The following is a 15,138-nucleotide window of genomic DNA, read 5'->3' as shown; positions in this document are numbered from 1 at the left end:
CAGTGTAGATAAAAACTGACTGTGTAGAAACACTGACTAATGGGGTTATGTTCGCTGCATCATTTGCTTTTGTCCTTGTTCATGACCCTTTTCTTGTTTATTCAAGGTTCAGTGTAGCATTACTTTAAGTTAAAAATTGCATTTGTATATACTAGAAAAAATCGATAAAACAACTGGGAAAATGCAGGCTATCTGATTTAAAGATTGGGATGCAACAGTTAAAACATAAGAGCTGTGGAAGCTAGGTTTTGGGTTTTATTTTAATGAATGTTACAAAAAAAAGAGGGTGATGTGTGTGAACATGGAGAAATTTTCTTGTTACTCTCTTTCTGCAAGGTTTTATAAATAGCATTTGGTTTAGTCCAATATCGTGGCTTTTCAGCTTATATATTTTGGGTCATTTAATATAAAACTCAGTGGTTGATCAGCGAAGACACCCTTCTTGGCCAGACCAGTGTGGCAGTGAAGCACCAAGATGCTGCTTAGCTTTTCTTTGTGTTTTATGCATCCACAAATACCCAAGTAGTTTCCTTTGCTGGTTTTTTTAACTAGATTAATTTTTTTACAATGTTAAATGGTAACTACACTTTAAAAAAACCAACAAAAGCTTGTATGATGCTCTCTCAGCTCCCATGTAGTTACTGAATTATGTATTTCCATCCATAGCTAAAAGAAAAAGTTGAGAAAGCGTTGCATCTCTTCAATAGAAACTTGACATTTTCAATGGAGGAACCTTATCTCTGATAAGCTAAACCCTAACATTCTGCCTCACCCAGATGCTTTTGGAAAGATTAATTTGATATTTCTTTTTAATTTCTGTTCTCCTTTTTTAAAGATATTTGGGCCATAGGGTGTATATTTGCAGAGCTGCTAACATCAGAGCCAATATTCCATTGTCGACAAGAAGATATCAAAACTAGTAACCCTTATCACCATGACCAGCTGGACAGAATATTCAATGTAATGGGATTTCCTGCAGGTACATACTGTATTTTTTTTATCACCACTTTTCAAAGAAAGATATCTGTATGGCTTTCTTTGCATATGAAGGTGACAGCTGATCAAAGCAACAGAGCTGTTCAAACACAGTCTTTATTTCATTAGGTATAAATATAGAATCTAATGGTCAAATTATATATTTCCCCTATTATTAATGATAGGATTATCTTTGTGTATGCAAGTATCAGTGTTTTATTAAAAGATTATGTTGAAATGCTGGATGATTAAAAATCAGGAGTATTTCTGCATTTCAACGGTACTGATTATAGATTTAGAAAGCAACTGATAATTACATGAAACAAAGCAAAATATATACATTTAGTGAATATTATGCAGTTGTTTAACTTATGCTAAATTAAACATAAATATTTTATGCTAAAATAAACATTTGGAAGTAAGGGAGGGTATTTAATTTTTTTTTTTTCCCTGGTAGAAAGCTTGTGGTGTGGAGAAAATTTCTTTATTTCAAACCAGAAGAACAAACTGGCTGCATGAACCAAAACAAATAACATTGTGGATATCATTTGTTGCATTTTCCCCTCAGTGTTGGTTATATCTTGTATTTCTACAGGCTGCCTTGCATCTCCGCAGTTAATGCTTCGTCTTCTAGGGTTCACATGATTGCAGATGTCAGGATAACAGGGGCCTTATTTTTACTTTTTGGTTATCTTTCTCACTGCTTGTGTTCCCTGCTGTTGTCCATTCACTGTTAAAAATGTTTTTCTTCACTGTTCTTGTGGATTTTCCTCTTTCTATCACATGAATTTTGTGGTCTATATGTTTGTGTGGTTCTAGAATTTTGTTATTAAACATGCTGTTATTTTTCCCTTTGGCTTTTTTTGTGTATGTACTTCATTGTTTCTGTACTGCTCTATGAGATTCCTGGAAATGTTTCTTTTGCATATCGTGTACTTTTATTTTCTGGAAAATCCTCCTTAGTTTTGCTTCTTTAAGCAGCACTGTTCTTTTCTGCTTTTAGCCTAAAATTTTACCTTTTTGTGCTTTTCTTACTTCTTTTGGGTTTTACATTGATTTTCTATAGCTTACATAAATAGATGATACTCTCATTACTGTTCTCTGACTGATTTAATTAATCCTCTCCAATGGTCTGCATTTGACCTTTGAAGATCCTTTGTTGTTATCAAGAAATATATTTAATTTAATTGCAACAATTTTTTTTGCTTTTTAATTGACACTATATTTGAAATAGTTTCACATGTCTTTGGGAAAGAGGAGAACATTTTGTTTAACTAAGTAATAATTAATTAATTAATCTCTGATTTATTTGTTCACCCAATACTTTTAATCTCAGTTGTGATCAGTCTTTGTAAAGATCTGAATTGAACCAAACTACTTGCCCACAGAGCCTTTTCAGGAGTTAGACTCTAATATGTGTGAGGTTAGGTGCTGATAGTAAGTTTTTTGTTTAATTTTTAAATCCATTTTGACCTTGGCTTCAGAGAAGATAAGATGAAATAATCGTCAGTTTGAGTGTGCAAATTTTACTTTTTCTTAACTTTTTGTTGGCTAACAGATTTCTTTTCCATTGAGACAGCAGGACTTTGCACCAACTCCTCTGGATATTTTCCTGTAATTAAAAGCTGTCAGAATGAAGAATCCCTTAGAAGGAGACAGCGTTTGCTGGAGTCTTATGTACTCCTGTCCCGAGATACAACTGTATCTAAATAAGTTAAATAACAGTCTTGAAGGGTTCAGGCACAATGCCCGATGTGTTTTTCATCAGTATTGTGTTTGGGGCATGTGGTGATTTTCACTGTAGCTGGCATCCGTTTTTTCAAGTTCTTGAGTTAATCAGCACGCAGCTGGAACCTCTTAGGTGTTGGTAAGATTTTTTTGTGAAAAGGTGATGAAGAAATCTGAGCTGAAGAATATAAAGAAATAAGTAACTGCAAGGTTAGAGAAGCAGACTGAAAAAAACAAAAAAGGGCTATGGAGATACTTGGAAACCCTTTGTTTTACCTGGGGAAAAGAGAAAAACCAAAGTTAATACTGATTTTGCAGATAAAGATTGGGAAGACATAAAAAAGATGCCCGAACATTCAACTTTAATGAAAGATTTCCGGAGAAACACGTAAGTCTGAGTTGAACTTTCTTAAGAAAACATATCTCTCTCCTACACTAAATTTCTTGTAGCTCAGGTTCTTTTGTATGTAGATGCCAAACAAGGACTATGAAATAGTTATGATTTAGATTGTGAAATGAGAAATGAAGTTGTTTTGTAGTGGTGAACTTGGCCTGTTGAGGTGGTGTGAATTAGAAGGGTAGCCAGAGACAGCCTGTAAGTGGTAAGGTAGCAGATGTGAAACAGGTGATGCCAGTAAGACCCCACACAGCTTGGAAGCTGGCAAAGCACAGTTTGTCACAGCTGTTCCCAAATCTGTGGTCCTGGAAATGATTTTTCTGTAATAGCTGCATAAAAGGGGTCTGGTAACCTTATACCGTTTCCAGCAAACAGTGGGTATAATTTTCAGGGTTGGTGTCTGGGGTAGCTTATGAAGGCTAAAGAAAAAAATACCCTTCAGCTTTGCTGTCACATTGACAGCATCTAAAACCTGCACTTAAAATGCCACCCTGTTGCTTGATTTCCATGCTGAAGGATTTGGGGCTGTACAGTTACATACATTTCTTGCATCTGCCATGCTATTGTAACTGTTTAGAAACCTTATTTTTGAGTTCCTCTTCAAAAAAGTTCGCGAATTTTCTTGTAGCAACCTGTATGTTCAAATGGGTTTAGTATTTATCTGCATCTTTACTGTCTTGGGAAATACACAAAATTAAATAATATAGTAGTAAAATTGCCCACAGGCAGTTTAAATCCAACTGATAGTTTGCTGTCTGAATGTGGGTTAAAACTGTGCTTTTTGTGTGGATGTGATGTGTTTTTACAAGCATATGAGGGAAACAGATGCCTTATGTAGTGTCTGATTTTTAAGCAATCTCTGGTGTTAGTAGTTGTGGTTTTTCCCTGCTTAGCAGATTTGCAACGGAGACTAAACTGTTTTTATTAATATGTTTTGTGGCTACTAAGAAAGTTTGGCACTATCAATGATTTACATATTAGAAGTGTCACTTTTATTCCTTTTTTCAGGTATACCAACTGCAGCCTTATCAAATATATGGAAAAACATAAAGTTAAACCAGATAGTAAGGCATTCCACTTGGTAAGTTCATGCATACATAAAAAATCAACCCCCTCCTATAAGTTACAGTTGTTCAAAGTAAGAGTTGAACTGGAATCAAGTACACTGTGACTAAGTTTATTTTGTAAATAAAGTTGGGAATAACTGATACTCTGCAATCTGAGAATTGCAAAATCACTGTATCTTTCCACATTGATAAAATTATTCTGTGTGTCATTCACTGGATTAGCTTCAGTATCCAGTAATTTTAAAGTTTTCTGTCTTCAAGTCATGTTTAGCTCTCAATTAAATTTGCAGTGTTGCTGCAACTCTTAGCCATTTTGCTGCTTTGCGTACTTTCAATAGCTTATTTTTTACGTTTTAAAAGTTCTTATATGCCTCATTTTTTTTACATATTCATTATGGGGAGCTTTTGGGGAGACCTTATAGCAGTATTTAAAGGGGGCACGTGTAGAAAGGCTGGAGGACTTTTTGCAAGGGCAAGCAGTGATAGGACATGGGGTAATGGATTTAAGCTGAAAGAAGGTAGATTTGTATTGGATATTAGGAATAAATTCTTGACTGTGAGGGTAGTGAGGCACTGGAACAGGTTGCACAGAGAAGTTGTGGATGCCCTGTCCCTGGAAGTGTTCAAGACCGGGCTGGATGGGACTTTGAGCAACCTGGAAAGTGCCCCTGCCCACAACAGAGGGGTTGGAACTAGATGATCTTTTAAGGTCTCTTCCAACCCAGATCATTCTATGAGATGATTCTGTGATACAAGCTTGTATCTTAGACTTAAAAATAAAATTAACTTAAGACTTGAATATGTAGTTCGGAAAGTTTTAATATGTCTTCCCAGTGCGCTAATCTTATATAGCTTTCTTATGAATACTTTGTAGAACCTTTACAGCAATCATTTTCTTTCTAGAATGTATTACTTTTTTTTAATGAAGACTCCAGTTAAAATTATGCACTTGCTCGGCCCTGGAAGTGCCTGCTTTATGTTGTTTCAGAAATTATACTATATTGGGCTTTTTTCTCTGTTTTTTAAAGAACATTCAAGCCACTAAAATAAACTGTGTGTGTGTGTGTATATATATATATGTATGTATGTATTAAATTGGAGAAAAGGGAAGATGGTTAAGAGGCCTGGATGTCTGAGGACCATGTGGCTTTTATTCAAGTCATTGGAAGCTCTACCTTCTCTGATGATCAGATCCAAGGGTTTTTAAGCAGCTTTCTTTTAGAATGCATCACTGTAGTTCAGCACTAGAGTTAAATAAAATCACTGGTCTGTCATTCCTAATTCGTGAGACCCCAGCTGGAGTGCTGTGTCCAGAGGAGGGCCATAAAGATAATCAGAGGGCTGGAGCATCTCTCCTGTGAAGACAGTCTAGAGAGTTGGTGTTGTTCAGCCTTGAGAAGAGAAGGCTCTGGGGAGACCTCACAGTACTTTGCAGGCACCTGAAGGGGGCCTGCAAGACAGTTGGAGAGGGACTTTTTTTTGATAGGACAAGAGGTAATGGCTTTATACTGAAAGGAGGTAGATTTAGATTGGATACTAGGAAGAAATTCTTTACTCAGAGGATGGTGAGGCAGTACAACTTGTTGCCCAGAGAAGTTATGGATACCCCATCCATGGAAATGTTAAGGACAGGCTGAATGGGGCTCCGAGCAAGCTGTTCTAGTAGGTGTGCCTGCTTATTGCAGGGGATTGGACTAGATGACCTTGAAAGATCCCTTCCAGCCCAAACTATTGTATGATCAAAGCTTGCTAGTACATTATGGAAAGTTTCTGAATGTTTTCAATACACCATTTGTGACTGGAACTGAGTGTCCTGGGCTTTGCAAGTGAAAATGTGTTCTTTCATAGGAAATGAAGTTACTATTTTAAAAGAAGAGAAGAATGTAGTTATACCATTTATGGCATAATGTGGTTAGGCTTTTGAGTTCAGACACATTTGTATTGTCTTTCAGGAATACAGTAAAGTTTCTGCAAATGGTTTTGGTAATGCAGAGCTTTTTATCTTTTATTTTTTGCAGCTTCAGAAATTGCTCACTATGGATCCAATAAAGAGAATTACCTCAGAACAGGCTATGCAGGATCCCTATTTCTTGGAAGATCCTCTTCCCACGTCCGAGTAAGTGGTCAGTTTATTAATCTCTCAGTACGTTCAGAGATGCTTTGGAACCGTGTGCTTTCTCTCTTCCCTAAATATGTTTGTGAATATTGAGCTAAATACTTACTGTCTAACAACTGAAGAAACCACTTAAATGCCATTTGTGGTTTTTAAAATTAAATAGCATTTTTATTAATCTCTTGCTTTATGGAACTTAGATCCTATTAGTTGCAGCACTAATCTTCTTATTCACTGACAGGTTGATTATGCATGCTACAGATCTTGGTAGACAACTGCTAAGTGCCGCAGGTCCACTTCTCTGCTCTAGAATGCCAGATGACATTCTCTAATTAGTTTACATTTTTCTGTCTTAGCCTTTGTTGTAAATTCAGTAGGTGGGGAAAGTCAACTCTGTGTCTCTGTGCTGTCATCCTTAACAACTTAAAGCCATTTTCTGTAGACGTGTCAATTTTGTTTACGCAGGCAGATTTACAAAAGGGAGAAAATTTATGGACAGTGAATGATTTCATTAAAAATTAAGCCCCCCTCCCAAAAGACTAGCCAGAGAGAAGATTATACACCTTTTTAGGAAAACTGTTAGTATATCCCATGTGTGATCCTCTACCCTTATCTAGGGAAGAATTTATAAAATATGTGTATTTATAAGCAATTAATTAAAAATTCAACTATTTCACTAAAACCTACTGGATTATTTATAGTATCTCCTGACCCCTCTCCTTGGTTTAAAGTCATGTGAATGCCTGGCTGTTCCAGAAACTTCTTTTAGGACAGTGTTTGTCTTTTTTCTCAAGTTTAGGTTGGCCTTTTAGTGTGAATACACGAGTATTGCTAACAGATGTACAGAGACTTCATTATAAATACATTCTGCTGATTAAGGGCAGGTAAATATTAGCTTGCACTAGCAGTAGCAAATCCATGTGGACCATGAGATATGAATTGACAGGTGACATTTCTATTTAAACCTTTTTCCAGGTGGTTTTATTACTAGTCAGTGGAGTTTCCAGGACTGTTTTTGTTATTCCTGAAATTGTGAACAGCTGGATTAAAATAGCTCTTTTTGCCTGTGCAGATACCTAACGGGTGGCATACCTTTCCAACCAGCAGTTAGCAGAAACTGTGAAAAATCTACTGGGACTTTAAGTTAGTGTAAAAGAGCCAACTGAACATTAAAATCAAATGTGAATAGGTTTTTACTAAGTTTAGACTATGATGATAATAAGACAGGGAAAGGGATGGCTCAGGCAATTTGAAACTAGCATGGGTGAAGTATGAATCTTACAGGTCTAACCCTTCTGTTCTAATACAGTGATAAATAGACTTTTTTGGGGGGCAGTGTTTTTGCAGGTTGTCAAATCCCTTACCCAAAACGGGAATTTTTAACAGAAGAAGAACCAGATGATAAAGGAGACAAAGTAAGTACTAGAAGAACAGTATCATCACGTTTCACTGGCTTTCACACTATTTCCTGATTTCATGTTATTTCATGTACTGCTTTTGAGTTGAAATTTTTCTTTGTGTTTAAACAATTGAGAAGAACCAGCAGCAGCAGCAGGGCAATAACCATACTAATGGAACTGGTCATCCAGGGAACCAAGACAACAGTCACACACAGGGACCCCCACTGAAAAAAGTGAGAGTTGTTCCTCCTACCACTACCTCAGGTGGACTTATTATGACCTCAGACTATCAGGTATTTGTTTTATTCACATATTTTTTATTTGCTTCTCATGTTTACAGCAGTGTTTCTTCAAGCTAAAAAAGTAATTTTGTAAGTGTCACTGTATTAACTGATATTTTTTGGCATCTTTCAGGGTTTTTTTTCAGATTCATTTAGTTGATGGTTTGTTGATATGCTGATGCTCTTTAGGTTAGCAGTAACGAAATCAGGATCAGATATTACTACAGTTACTAATTTATTACCTTCATATTAGGAAATGCTGGTTGTGGAACAGGAGCCAGTTGTGCTGTGCACTTTATCACCTATAAATGCCATTTCTTACTTGAACAAGCCCATAGTGGTAGGAGGCAAAGGATATTGCAGTAAACAAGCTGTGAAATAAGAATCTGAACAAGAATTTTAGTTGGGCAGATGGATGTGAAAACAGTGTTTTGGATGACAAAGACTTGGCATGATGCTGTCATAATCTCTGTTTTGAACATCAAGGGAGATTCCAGGTTGAGTAAGCCAAATATTACAGATCTGAAGACAGGCGAGATGGTGGCAGTCAAAGAGTGAGGAAGATGAGGAGTGTAGGGGGAAAAAAACTTGAGGAAAACATGAAAAATGTATTCTAGCCTTCCTACATTTGAGCTCATGGTCAGACATTAGGAATCAGAGCCTGGAGCATAAGAATAGTTTAGTCATTCCAGGGAACGATACCTGAGTTATTTGGGTTACTACTGGAGACTGGGGAGAAGAGAGTTAAGGACAGAACCTTTAGTTTAATTGAAGCTAAGAAATTATGAAAGAGGAGCAGGGAAGACTTCAAATGATACATGTAGGGGTCAGTTAGAGAATGGCAGATTTTTGGAAGCCTAGGGAATAGAAGATTTCAAGAGGAGGCTTGCTGCTGGAAATGTTAGTCTGCAGGAACTATTATTGTACATGAAATGCATAGTATAGGAGGCCAGTTGGCAGACAGTCTTGGATGAAAACAAAAGAAAAGGAAGTCAGAAATTTTTTTGGTAATGTTTTCAGGTAATTTAAAGATTAATATCTGAATCTGAGACCCTGATATTGGAAACCCACTTAGCTGTGTTTATATTCTGAAGCAAAACATAGGGAGAGTTAAAGAACCGTGTCAGTAAAACTACGGTCGACTTACATTTTCAGTTTGGTGCTGCTTCTCCATGAACACCATTGGGCTTTGAAATCTTGCATTTCAGAGTCTGTTCCAGAGAGCACCAAATATCCTTAAAGGCTGCCTGGAGGCATTACCTTCATCCTTATCTAAATCTGTATACTTCCCAGCATTGGCCAAAACTTGAAAGTACTAAAAACCATAAAATAAGGTAACTTTCAGGAGCTTTATTGTGAGACTCTTCATATAGTCCCCAAGTGCCTTTGTTCAGTTTATCCCAGAACATGAATAATACATTTTTTTCAAGTTTTCAAGTCACTCTCCTTGAACGATGTACGTTTTGAGAGCTGTTTGAGACAGTGGTGAGCCTTAACTACGGTGCTGCAGGGTGGGGTGCCTCTAAGTATAAACGGCATCTTTGTTTTAGTTAGATTATCTGTCTCAGGCTATTTTACAGGAGTTTTATCCCTTTCAATTTGGCAGGCTGCAGTTGATTGCTGGTTTGGCCTCTTAAGTTGACTCTTTCTACCACTTCTTGAAAACACACACATAACAGAAGGCAAATGCAGCTGTAATTTTCTTAATTCTGCCCTCAGGTGGAGTCACATATCTAAGGAGGTTGATGCAGTGATTACATGTACTGTGTCAGGGAGCCCCATTTATGTGCCCTATTTACATTACACACCCTTCACCTCATTTTGCTGCTGCTTTGTAGCATTTTTAACAAACCTCAGCTTAGACTTCTGTGAGCCAGAGGTGAGGTTTGCTAGTTGACAAGTCAGAGGGCTCAAATTGCTTCAGCAGGAGTTGACATTAGTTTGTTTTCAGCTCATGCTCAGCAGAACTTTTGTCATCTCAGGGATCCATCCCAGGATTACAGCTGGGGGCAGCCCTTGTTCATAAATGTAATTTCAGAATACTTTTCTTTTGAGATAGTGATAACTGCTGCTTTGCTATCTCAATAGCTCCTATGGGTAACTTGACTGCTCCTGACCAATCTCTTTGCTGTCTCTCTAGGAGTCAAAATACCTGGTTTTCAAAAAAAAAACCCCATCATCTTCCCCCTAGCCTTGCAAGAAGGCAGTGGGTAGATTTGTTCTGATTAAGTTATTTGGAAAACACGGTAATCAAAGGGAGAAGACCCAAAGGTGCTAGCACTAGAACAGAAGCAGTTAAGAGTTACCTCTTGATGGTTTCAGGTCTCCCTGAAAAAAGTTCCTCACATTTTTTGCTTCTGATCCTGCAACTTGAGGAGACTGCAAACAAACATTACTGTACAGCCCTCTGTTTTAATCAAACACCTGTTCCTTTGTTCTTTGTTTAATTTGCTCAAATTCCCTCATAAAGCTTGTGAAGAAGGATTGCCATCTCCTGGGCAAGGCACACTAAGACAGTTTCTCCATTCACTCAGAAGTTGAATTATTCTCTGCAGGGCGTGTTGACCTTGTATCCTTTTCTGCCATGCATAAAAATAGTAGACACATGGCACACAGACTTCCTTGACTTATTGTTCAAATCTGCAGTGTGACACTCCCAAAGGCAATGTGATTAAACAGGCTGTAGCAACTCCACTACTCTGAGCTTTTGCTTGTAATAACCCCTCTGGGTGCTTAATGGTATTTAGAAAGGATTGGATATTTACTTTTGTTCTTAAACAAAAGCCATTTGTTGTACTGGGTGTCATGAAAGAATCTGATTTTTCATTGCCTCTGTCTTAAAATAAGATCTCTTTTAGAAGTAAGGACGCAGAGAGTGCTTACAACTTATATGAATGATCAGTTTTTAAGTGGTTAAACTTGTGATAGTTTCCGCCATACAGGAGCCACACTTGGGCAAAATGAATGTTCAGAATTTTTGCTCTCTGAAGTACATCCTGTATTTGTAAGATGGGGAAGAGCTGTGACTCTTCTGTTGATGAGTGACTTAGTCCTTCTCTCAAAGCTGAAGGCAAATGCCGCAAAAGTTCAGTCACTGTGCTAACAGTGAAGTTCAGCAGTGCTGTTTTTTTCCCACTGGCATTAACTGCTGGTCCAGTCATTTCTTCTCCTTTTCTCTAGAGGTTTATAGTGTTAGCTCAGTCCTATGAGCATGTGTTAACAACTAGTGCCTTTTTTATTTCTGCCATCATCGCAGCATCCTGGGCCTAGTTTCCTTTCTAAATGTGGAAAGGCAGGAAAAAATGGGGTTGTTTATTTTATGTTGTGACTTATCTGTAAAGCTGTTTTAATATTTTACTTTCTCGGGATGTTGGTTCACCACAATTTTGCTTATTCAGGTCTCAGTAGCAATATCCTAGTCTTGGAATTGTCATTTCAGATAAGTTTCCAGACCTTTATCAGAAGCAGCTTTTTCTAAAAAAACCTAGTATATTGTGTGATATCAAGAGTTCAGAAGCTACACAGCAGTTTCTACAATGCTGCAAAGTTTCTATGTGTGTAAACCTTAACATGAATGTAAAACAGCACAGTAATGTACTGAAATTGTGTTAATTTAATTAAATATTAAATGCTCCAAAGTGGTCAGATGCTTAGATTGCAAATCTCATATGCAGTCCTTCTTTCCTTTATAACACATGATCAATAAGTAATAACTTTTCGGTTAAAATTGAAGTAGGTAATTTCTGGTTTGCTCAGAGCTTCTTGCAATGATGAATGTTCCACTCAGTAAATAATTGTAGAAATGCTGGTTGAAAGGGGCCTCCGGATACCATCTAGCCCAGTCTCTTGCATGGAGCAGGACTGTTGCTAATGCTAACTAACTCAGGTCAGCTGTGGCTTTCCTTAAATGAGTCTTCATATATAGAGACCTCACAGACTCTCTGGACAAGTTCTTCCAGTGTCCCTTAGTAGTCCCTCCTCCAGTGTCCTACCTGAACCTCCTAAGCCGCAATCTATTGCTATTTTCCCCGAAATATCTATTTCCGCAGAGGAACACGTTGTTGTCTTTAAACTCTCCTTCAAGTATTTTAAGGCTGCTGCTAGATGACACCTTAGCCCAGTCACAGCGCTCTCAGCCTTTACTCCTAGGTCACACAAAAGGGTGGCAAATATATTCTTTATATGTGAAAATCTCCAGAATAAGGCAAAGTGGCTCATCAGCAGTAAGATGCCTCATCTGGATCTCCACCCCGGCCTACCGTCTTGTTAATGAAAGGGAGCAAGTGGAGAAGAGTATTGCCGTGAGTGGTGGTAGCCTTGTGTAATGTGCAGATGCAGTGTAGCCATCCAGAGGGTTGGGTGGAGGTTTGACTATGATGGGTGAAGATTCACAGGAGGTAATTAGGATGGATAACTGAAGGGTGGCAACTGTCACTTTCTAATATGATGTATTCCTGGTGTTCATTACCTGCTGTAATCAAAGTGAAAAGAAGCCTGGAAGTGCATCTGCTTTGAGACTGTGTGTGCCTGGTACCTCTTGAAGAATAGATCAGTAGGTGAAACTGTGTTGTGATGTCCCTGTTACAAAGGATTGCATGTCCTCTGCTTCTGCCCCTCTGCAGCGTTCCAACCCCCATGCTGCCTACCCCAACCCTGGACCAAGCACATCACAGCCACAGAGCAGCATGGGATATTCAGCTACCTCCCAGCAGCCGCCACAGTACTCGCATCAGACTCACCGGTACTGAGCTGCACCCCGACGACGTCAATGCACTGTTGCTAATGCTGCAGGACCGGCCGCGCAGCTGTGCCTGCCTGGAACCCGGCTTGGGCCACGAGAATGTACTGTACAACCACACCTCCAACCTGTCTGACCACCACGATCCACCCCCTGCCACAGAGCGGAGTAGTGGCTCCCAAATTGTACCTGGTTTTGGGGTTAGACTTGAAAAGAAAGTGCTAGCACAGTTTGTGTTGTGGATATGCTACTTCTGTAGTTTACTTGACATGGTTCAGACTGACCGATGCATTTTTTTCAGTGACGGTCTGTAGCAGTTGAAACTGTGAAATGTGCTAGGGGCAAGCATTTTTGTTGTCGTATGTGGTGAATTCTCTTGATGTAACAACTTTATCTGACAAAATAGTACGCAACATCTTTGAACTGGTACTTGAAGCATACAGTATATGTTACCATGGCAAAAAAGCAAACTAACTGTAACTCTCAGACAGTTTTGATAGACGTTTATTTTTAGTGACTTTTGTGGGTTGGTTCATTTTCCACCTAGATCAGTGTTTTATGACCGATGCAATTGCTACGATGAGATTTTTTTAAGAACATGAAAGTGTTTGCATTTTTTCCCAGCAATTACAAACGTCCCAAAGATTAATTTCCAACATAAGTTTTTGTTTTTGTTTTAAAATCTATGACTTGACTGGTCTTAAAGCTGCTATTTGATAGTAAAATAAGTATGTTGTCATTGATATAAACATGTTTGGTTCAGCAAACAAACTAAAATGATTGTCATAGACAGTGTTTTATTTTTTTTCCTGTTGGTGTTAATGATTTGTGAGCATGCTTTGGGATTAAAAAAGCATGAGTGATATTTCCTAAAAAGGTGTGGCATCCATTCAGATATTTTGTCATGATTTTTGAGAACCAGCTTGGTGTAGTGGATTTTAAATTTTGTTGGGTTAATTATTTTTTTAAACGTTCGCACGTTGTTTAGGGGTGCCATTCCTACTGCAGAGGAACAAGCTGTTAGGAGAGCCTTAGAATTTATGAGGAAAAACTTACATACAATGTACTGTATCAAACTATTTTACATGAATGACACAAGTATTCTGAGTAAAAAAAAAAATCAAACATTGTTAAAACAAGGTGTTATGTAATAAATTTATTTTTCATAAATCTGCATATGCCCTTTGCATGTATTCCTTTTTATCAGCAACAACACCCCACTCCCCCATCCATACATCTATATCAGGTTGTGTCCTGAGAAATACCATCCAACAGGAATTTTTCTTGCAGGGCAGGCTTCTGTTAACTGCTGAGAAGGACAATTTTTCTTTTAAATAGCGGAAAAAAGTGTCATTACTCTTGTTCTGTACATGTAGCTGATCAGCTGGAAATACATGAAAAGTGGGTTTATTACTAGCTACATTTCCTAGATCAGACAGCTCCTTTTCATCTACAAAATCTTGAGACACTCCTGTCTGGATAGTTCTTCTGAGGTTTCTGTAACTCATTCTTATTCTGGCATCTAATACCACACCATGATTTTATAACATAAATGTATGCAACATACACAGGATTTTTTTTCTGTTAGTGCTTCATGCAGTGTGAATATTGACTAGCATGATTGATTCAGATGCACTGCGATGCTGATGGGGGGCAAAAGAAAAACCAAATCGTTAACCAGCCTGAAAGGCAAACCATGTTTGAGGTGGCTATATAATTATATGAGTGGATGGAGTACAGCTAAAAGTATTCAGGAGGCATAAAACAGGAGACTGAGAGAAAAAAAAAATCTGAGTGCAGAGATTATGCCACTTTAGGGATAGTGTGTGATCCACTTAATTTTGATATGTGGTGTCAAAATCTGGCTTTCCTCAGTTTATGGAACAAATGGTATATAGGTGAGAGTGCCTTAAACTTCTTTTTGGTTTGCTTTTCAAGTGAAAGCATTTTTATTTTTTTGTCCTTAATTTATATATATAGGTTTTAAGCTTGCCTGTTTAATATCTCTTGACTGTTCCCAGGTACTCAAATGGTGACAGGAGTAACTTTTCTTTGGCTAAGCTGCTATTGGCTCAGATTTTTTTGTTTCCTATTGATGCATATTCATATTAATGCATGATAGGTAATATTATTCATATTAAAGCAGACTTTATAGTATATTGTGATGTCTCCAGTGCTTTGTTTAAAAGTAGCAGGCTGGCTTTAATTTCATTTTTGCAAAGGGAAAGGCATCCAGCTGACAAAAAGGGCTCTTGTCATTAGTTTACACTTGAATTTAATTTTCCTATTAAATTATTTGAGATGAAGATGCAGCTTATCAACTAAATATAATAAAACTACATTATACTCTGCATTTAGCTCTGAATAGCCTACTACTCTAAGTAATTTCATTAATTCGTATTCCTGTTTTTAGTAGATGTACTGCAGATTACATCAACA

At 37.7% G+C, this 15,138-nt stretch overlaps 1 protein-coding gene across 5 annotated transcripts in view; it reads left to right on the top strand.

Annotated features, from left to right (window-relative positions):
* The window catches only part of CDK8 (cyclin dependent kinase 8), a 73,251-nt gene extending 59,376 nt beyond the window's left edge, over positions 1–13,875 (top strand). For 3 of the 5 annotated variants that reach the window (XM_027727155.2, XM_027727158.2, XM_027727159.2), the window contains 7 exons: positions 836–979; positions 3,022–3,091; positions 4,109–4,181; positions 6,186–6,283; positions 7,617–7,695; positions 7,815–7,973; positions 12,584–13,875. In XM_027727155.2, the coding sequence (XP_027582956.1) occupies positions 836–979; positions 3,022–3,091; positions 4,109–4,181; positions 6,186–6,283; positions 7,617–7,695; positions 7,815–7,973; positions 12,584–12,709 (749 nt within the window). In that variant the 3' untranslated portion in view covers positions 12,710–13,875. The remainder of the gene's footprint in view (positions 1–835; positions 980–3,021; positions 3,092–4,108; positions 4,182–6,185; positions 6,284–7,616; positions 7,696–7,814; positions 7,974–12,583) is intronic. The other 2 variants (XM_027727156.2, XM_039386840.1) reach the window with 2 other exon arrangements.
* The last annotated feature ends 1,263 nt before the right edge of the window (positions 13,876–15,138 follow it).

The sequence above is a fragment of the Pipra filicauda genome, unplaced genomic scaffold (assembly GCF_003945595.2).
Source record: "Pipra filicauda isolate LSUMZ 115617 unplaced genomic scaffold, ASM394559v2 scaffold50_size3627746_pilon, whole genome shotgun sequence".
NCBI classification, from domain to species: domain Eukaryota; kingdom Metazoa; phylum Chordata; class Aves; order Passeriformes; family Pipridae; genus Pipra; species Pipra filicauda.
The sequence above is the reverse complement of the archived record's forward strand: the minus strand, read 5'-3'. Positions and strand labels throughout refer to the sequence as shown.